This window comes from Cryptomeria japonica, chromosome 7, assembly GCF_030272615.1.
Source record: "Cryptomeria japonica chromosome 7, Sugi_1.0, whole genome shotgun sequence".
Classification (NCBI taxonomy): Eukaryota; Viridiplantae; Streptophyta; class Pinopsida; order Cupressales; family Cupressaceae; genus Cryptomeria; species Cryptomeria japonica.
In genome coordinates this window covers 445,983,759-445,991,962 of record NC_081411.1, presented here as the reverse complement: position 1 = coordinate 445,991,962, position 8,204 = coordinate 445,983,759, and the positions used below count along the sequence as shown (strand labels likewise).

The 8,204-nt window shown below is 36.0% G+C and overlaps 1 protein-coding gene across 2 annotated transcripts in view; it reads right to left on the bottom strand.

Annotated features, from left to right (window-relative positions):
• Positions 1–659: 659 nt before the first annotated feature.
• Positions 660–8,204, bottom strand: part of LOC131030393 (GPI ethanolamine phosphate transferase 1) — a 246,115-nt gene continuing 238,570 nt past the window's right edge. The window contains exon 18 of one of the 2 annotated variants that reach the window (XM_057961197.2): positions 660–1,313. In XM_057961197.2, the coding sequence (XP_057817180.2) occupies positions 1,158–1,313 (156 nt within the window). In that variant the 3' untranslated portion in view covers positions 660–1,157. Of the gene's footprint in view, positions 1,314–2,258; positions 2,850–8,204 lie in introns of those variants that run through there. The other variant, XM_057961200.2, reaches the window with a different exon arrangement.

Here is an 8,204-nt window from a genome sequence, read left to right as displayed (position 1 = left end):
TTATCCTTCTTTTAGTCCTATAAAAATTGAAGTACAATATTTGTCATGATAGATAGATATACATTATGGGAAACAGATTCTATTGCATTGGATATGGAAATAATTGGGAAACCTCATGTAAACTGAGTTTTTTTTTCGATCTATTCTATTTTTTTTTTTGTTACGTCACATCAAATAATATGCACGTTGACTATCCACATTAATCTATAAATAGCTACCAGGGTGTGACAGAAATAGCTAATTCGAATCATACCCTCTAGCAACTTGATCTGTGTTTCTTGTATTATTTTTCTGGTAAATCTCTGGCTTGATTCCTAACAAGTATGTGGCTGAGATTTGTTTTCTGATTTTAGAATTCATGCTTAATTTTATATGCAGACTTGTAACACTCAGTTGAAACTGGACTTCATATTAAGATGATTTGTAATTGCATTATAATTTGCATTCTATAATAACGTTTTCTGTATTTTTTAATTCGATTCCTAACAAGCATGTAGCTGAGATTTGTTTTCTGATTTCTCGAAATCATGTTTAGGTACACATGCAGACTTGTAACATTGTTAGTTGAGAATGGACTTCCCGTTCAAATGATTTATAAACGTAACTCAGAAGCATTATAGATTATTAAAGCAATTCAGACAATGTTAAGGATATTTGGGTAGAAAACAGAAAGCCCGTCAATTAATTGAAATGTGCATTACAAGAAGAATTGTAATGTTAATAAAGCTCGGGCTGTTACCAATACCACTTCAGCCAGCATGATGAGTGTCGTATCAACAGTTCTGAAATTTTAAATTCTCTATGCTCCCAAGGAACTTTGTCAAATGCGTTGTTGGGCTAGGAGGAGATGCAGAAGCAAAGAAAACCCGATTTTCACTTTAGGAGACAACAAATTTTTCTAGTGACCACTTCACAGAACCTCGCTCTACCAATATGAAATTCCCGCTTACTTTATGAATGATTACTTTGCCTTCGCTAGAATTTAATTGTATCTTCCCTCTGGACTAAAGGTCAAAATTAAAAAATTCTTCATAGGACATCTGAAATCAAACCGACGCAGTTTCCAGTAGCAAATGCTTGGTGTTGGGGGCTTAAGACAATTCTTGAGAATCCCATTTAAAGAACCATTAAAACTGCTTTACAATCATGAGGTAAGGCTAAACTTCTTTATGAGATGACAGACCTGTTTGAATATCTTTTGTATATATATTTGTGATAGCAAAAAGGAGGAGAATAAAGACAACCTGAGCGCTCATAATACCAAAATGGCTTATGCTGTTACCTATTTCCATCCAACTTCCCGTGTTGCGTACCTGCCAAATAGTAAAGACAAAACATTAAATTGAATGTAGGAGACAAGCATGGAAACAATAGAAGCCATGGTGTTCCTCTTGCACAGTCTGAATCTTAAGGATACCACAAAGTCTTACTATAACTACCACATGCATTTCTCAGAACATGATAAAAAATATATGCATAGAGGACGAGAGTTTGATCAATGAGAGTCATCCTGAAAATATCTGAATCACATAAAAAAAACATATCCATTTGCATTACGAAGCTTGTGATTAAGGTTTATTCGAGGATAATAACTGTTAAACTTCCCACATTGACCAGACACAATGGTGATCTATGACATCAAACTTATATGCAAATTAAATTAGATAAGTTTTTAATACATATTCCATACATAGTTATACACACATTTCAAGATTGTATGAAAAAGATTATTCTAATGTCATCAAGTTACTTGAAAATGAGCATGAACCTTAAGAAGTTTATACAGATACATATTGTTACAGCAATAACGGTTTTCCATATTCTCAGAAAATTGCAAATAGTTTTCTTCTGAAGTAGTTGTCTATGACCAGTATCTTTTATTATGAATATTGTTGGTTCCCATGTCAAACAATAAGTATGCGTTGCCACCACATCTTGTGATGAGAATGAACCGGAAAACAGAGGTAGCATGAACACCACAATTACATAGAACTTTTTGTTCACATCACGTATTCCTCATAGCATCTTCACCACTTCAGAGTTGTCTCAAATTTCTCATGTATTACCCTAAGATGGATAATTTATAGATTTCCTCTCTATGCAACCATGTCCTATGCAGGAATTGTAATAAATCGAATTTGGTGATAATGTGTGTTTTAACATATTATAAAATTATTGCACTATCAAATTTTACAACGATCATCTCACAATATTATTCATCAATCTAGATCATGCATATGCCATAACACTTTGAAATGGTATATGGGTGTCTGTCACATCATAAACAACATTTGGAACATAAAAGAAGAGAGAAAAGTGTGTAGATGTCAAACCGATAGAAAAGTGACTATGCATGCCTCCATTCTAGGCACCAAAATTATCAAAAGCCATATGAATGTATTTCACAGGCCATTCCTGAAAATTCTCTCAATCATAACTCTGGTCCATAATTTGTATAAAGTTATAAACCACATAAGTCTGCTCCATTATAGGAGGCAAGTTTTCAACCACTGGTTTGACTTTACATTCTAGGATTTTTCATTTAAATAGCCATAACCATAGTTGCGGAGAGATACATCTCCAAACCCCCGAACATGTCTTGGGGACTGGGACGCGTTTCCCAAACCAGAGACGTTTTGAAATTCAGGAAACTTTTGCCTAAGACAAAAAACAGAAAAAATTATCTGAATTGTGGGACATGATATCATTTTCATCCCTGTTTGCCTATTGTGCGAGTTTATTTCCCACCATTTCCATTGCACAAGCTTATTTTCACTTGCCAACTGTATGTTTTCATGCAACTAGGGATATCCGAGATAGCTTATTAAGTTATAGCAGTCTCCCTGCAACTATGCAAATTAATAAATTATATTAAAAAAATGGCATCTCCAAGTACCCCCGTCTCCTATCTTTCAAAAATAAACGTACTGGTATGAGTATCAATCTCCCATAACAGTACCATACAAGTCTCCTGGTAACCTTGGCTATAACATTTGACGTAGTCATAATCATGCACCATAAATGTTTAGTAGAAAAAAATAAGAAGATTCCTTTGGTATTCTGTGATATAGACAGATATTGAGCAAGTTTTTTTCTGAAAGCTGCTGTAACACATCTTCCCTAATTTATAATATAAAATAGGTCCCTTCTTCATAATTTAACCACACTGCATACAACAAATCAGTAGAAATCAGCAGAAAATAACAAAGAATAAGAATAAATACGGTTCATGGGTAGCATCCTCCTTTGGAAAGGAAAATGACCTGGAGGAATCTCATACAAATTAACTTGCCAAAATCCTAATTAGCTGGGCTTAGAGACATCCAAACTCGAGATATAATAGTGATTGATTCTTCTTCTCGGCTTGCTACTGATATGCTATAATATTAGGGCGAAAGGAGAGCCAGAGAGGAGAATGGGGAAGTGTTGGGTATGTTTGGAAGACTACCATATTTTCATCTGCAATTTTCCTTCATGAATGCTTGATTACTACAAAGCCCAAGTCTGTGGACCTTACTGATTATCTAATCAAATTTCTGATGTAGCTCACAGTATCATGTCAGCTAACTGCTTGGTTTAATATTTGGTACTTTCTTGCTAATGTTTGCATTTGTGCTTGTTGCAACAAGTCTTCTACCTGTTTACAGGCCTTCTAAACATTCTCCATAAATTTGATTGCCTTGGGACAGCCAATATCTTGCTTAGTTGATTCTTCTTCACAGATGCCTTGAAAATTGAAGTCAAATGGTGTGCGAGACCAAAAAACCCAAGCATTGCCTAAAACGAAGATGGATGTGAAGCCATGGACTGCTCTATGTAACAATATTGCATGTAAGGAAGAATATCATCACATATTTTTGACTATTCTTTGGTTAAACTCTCTAAATAGATCAACAATCTTCTGTCTAAAACTTTAGTTTCTCCTTGTGTTTGTGGAGGGAAATTTGTGGGTCCATTCAACTTAATCCATCTTCCCATACAAACTTCTGTCAAAAATAATGGAAATCAGGACAAAAGTTAAAACGCATTTTCCAATAACTTTTATGTTGCCTCCTGAACTCTAATGATCTTATATACAGCCCACTTTGTTGAATGAGAATCTATCAAAGTCTTATATTTCTGAGTTTTGTGGAGTTCCATAGAGAATTGGAACTCGAAGTGGTGTGTACAGTGCAAACAATGAGTATTTGTCTTTCATATGGTATACCTTCGGATGAAATAAATTAATATATGGTCAAGGGCAAATGAAATATCAGAATTGTTGAATAAACTAGATCAGCGAAATGTAGGTTTTGATTATCAGCAGTGGCATTGAACCACATGTTGCTGTTTTATGTACACTTGCCATTGTTCAAAATAAACATAATAACTGTTGTGGGCAAAATATGCAAAATAATATACTGAATACAATAGATATCAGATAACACAAAAGATGTTTTGAGCCAAAATGCCCTAATAACCAACATACTCAGAAATGGAGTAAGCCCTTAACGTAGGGAAACACTGTACAATGCCTCTTCTATAAAAATCCACTCCACATTATATCTCCATATCAAGATCCCATAATACAATACTCTTTCATATGTCCTCCTTCACCTAAGCACTACTATATATTATTATATAATGACCCTGTACAATCACCACTTCCCTGCATGTGGGATAAACACTTTTATTCTATATAGCTAGTGGGATAATTTACAAAGCATATTCATACAAGTCTTTCTTTATCTATGTTCCATGAGTTTCTGGGATGGGCACGGCAAGGGATAATGGGACACATTTCCAGGACAGTTGGGATGGGAGGCCTTCTTTTAGGAGATGGCATGAGACAGCAATAGAAAAATAGGGAATATTTTAAAAATACAGGAAATTTCAACTATTCATATAGAATACAGAATGTAAGCTCCTTATGCGTCCTTTCAACAGAATTTTTAAGGAAAGTTACAGCTCAAAGTTAAGTACGAATATATGTTTCATTCTTTCTTGTCTGATCTAGCAAGTATAGACCATATATGATATACTACGTTGTTTATGACTTGTATAACCTTGAAGGTTAGCAGAGATTTCTATAGTGGTTTCACATGGAAAGACACTGAACTTACAAGGAAATGAATGCAAGTTTTATATCATGGAAGTTTCATTGTTCATTTGTAACTTTGATCCTTAAGCTTCATGGAGAGAATTTCTGCCATATTATGTTCTCTGTCTTCCATTTCTGCTGTCCACTTTGAATGTGATGTTAACTATTTTTCTCAGGCAACAGAGCATTGAATTGGGCAAAAATGACAGTTGATTATTGAATATACATCAAGCCTTATTTTCTGTCTGTTGTTAGTCCGGCATTTTTTGTATTGCCATGGAATGTTTAATTTTTTTCTTGCTGAGTGTGGTATGAGGGAAGTGAAGTCGACTCGATGGCTACTATGCAAGGCAACTAATGAAGGTTATAATCAATTTCAATTTTCAATGCATAATGAGGAGTTTCTAGTTGTATTAAATACCATATTAGTGGTATTCCATTGACATTATGAATAGTGAATACAAACAAGAAAACTGTTTAGTCCGACGAATTAACTTATCTAATTATGCTTTAGCTGAAAGCTGCCAATTATCTAATTCAAAATAGCATGATATAAAAATGGTTGTCATCAAGGGATAAACTATAGTCAACAAGTTGCTGGAGTAGTTGGACATTTAGCTTCTGTCGAATATGCCTGCTGAAATTTTGTTTCCATTTACGATTCTTTGCTCTGAAATTCATTTGAAACCGTTAGTGATTTGCTGGTTGGTTCTTAATGAGATTTTTTATCATTATACTTTCATACATTCATTGTCTTTTTGTTTTCTTCCTCCTGCAGATTATCTTGGATTGAGCAGACATAAGCAAGATTGTTCATGACATATTTAGTACGCGAATGGCATCTTTTCGTAACCCATTGGCTGCTCCCTTTTATTCTATACCTTCCATGTCTACAATTATTCATTAAGGAAAATGTTTTTCCGCATCTATGTTTATAATCCTTGCAAAGTTCAGCTCTCTTGGATTTTTGATGAACTCAAAAGTATGACACACTCTCATATGAGTTCCTATCTTGCTAAAACTGGATTCATGTCATGTAATGTCCCCTCTTTCCTAGTTGATCACTCAGTTACAGAGATTTGCTTGATATCCATCTCCGTGGGCGAATTCAGTGAATAGAAGATGACAGTGCTGGCACGTGGGGTCCTATACTTGACACTTCAGCACTAGGAAGTGTTATTATTTGAGAATACAATGTTATTTTAATATAGTCACTTTTTCTAAAAATAGAAAAAAGTTAATTAAAGTGACTTTAGGGTGGTCAAGTTATAAAGTAATAATAAAACATAAAAGCAACCCCATGGCACCCCCCCTAGGCATAAGTTGTTTTTAAAAAGTGGCCAACCTCAATGACAAATTAGACCCTCAAGTTGGCCGAACTTGCTAGGGGAATAATTATTAAATAAATTTCATTTTAATTAAGGCATGAGAACCCTAAAAGGTAGGTTTAGGGTTAAGGGGCTATAAAGTAACAAGAGGAGCATTCATTTTGGCATCTATGATTGCATTTTTACATCACAAGTTGAAGAATTGAGCTCTGGAGGTGATTTTCAGCAGCTTTTGAGTCTTCTAGGAACGAAAACTCCTTCAAGGCAAGTGTATTGGACGAAACCCCAATCCATAGGAGAGGAATTCACTCAGAATTCTTATTGGTGCTACAAAGAACACATAATTCAGCGAATTACAGATTTGATTGTAGATTTGGAAGGGGTTTTGATCTTCACAAGGCTGCATTTGCAATTCCTAAGCGAGCCGTACACTCTTCCAAGGCAGCCATACCACTTTGCAGTCACTTGGGTGCCAATCTTGTTCAATCCAGCCAATTGATGGCATAATTCTTAGGCAAATCTCATGTGCAGCACTTCAGGGCAGTATTTTAATAATTTCAGTAGGCGACAAGAGCATATTCTTCATTCAGATTGTTGATTTGTTAGTAGATGGAATAATCCAGCTTGGGAACCAGACGTGGAATTCAGTAGATCTCCAGGAATTGTTTTTGGTAATTATTGTTGGATCAAATAAAACTAATTGGGGCCTCCTGCAACAGCTGGGAGCTCATAGACAGTACTCCTTTTCCCAAATTCATCAATAAACCCTCTCCAGGATAGGCGTATGCACTTTGTTGCTTTGGTGAACTAGTTTCCTTGAATCTGAAAGTTATTGTATTGCTATCTCAAAATCAGAATTTTGAATTTAACTACCAGTCGATTATATTTCTGCATTTTATGGTTCAAAACGTTGCTTCCTATCACCTATTCACAATAAAACCCTATGCAAACATTGGCACTAAACGTAAGCATAAAACCTCAAAAAACAATCCTAAACCTTCAATCAACAACATTAAAATCAGAAAAATTTCAGTACAATCCGGTTGGGGATTTTTCAATGGTATCAGAGCATGATCCTGCCAGCTTGAGGGTCCTCTATGCATCCGAGAAGCACCAAACCTTACAAATACTATACACGTAGAAGAGCACAGGGACACTTGGATTTTGAGATGGGTGACATTCCTGATGTTAATCATAGCCCTCGCCAGGAGAAGAGATAGAACCGTCCAGATCTTGATGAGCTATTGAGGACTTTGGCTAATTCACAAGCTAGGATTGTGCAGGCGCTAGATAGACTTCAGGATACTCTGGATAGATTGGACTTGAATCGTCACAGAGATAGGTGTGACAAACATGGCAAGTCAATTTCTGCTGCAGCGAGTTGTGCCAACAATAGGGCTCCTTCATCATTGGGTAGCGCATCTATCTCACCTAGGCGTGACAAGGCTCATACTCGGACAGTGGACAAACCCATGCAGCCTCGTTTCCTTCCTAGAGATAAGCCACCACAAGTAGACCCACTGGAGGGCGTTGCATTTCAAGACATGGTTATGGTGGCTACTAAGGAGTGGGCATGCCTCACAAAACATGTTAGAAATGCCTTCCCTTTACACCAGTACTGTATGCAGTGCAGGGACAATATGAGGAACGGTAATGACAGATGGCCTAGACAGTAGCAGAATAGTGATCTTAAGCGAGCTACTAGTAAGATTACCTTATCTCCTTTTGATGGCAATGGGAAGATCAGTGCACATGCCTGGGTGCACAAATTAGATATTTACCTGTCACTTAAGTCG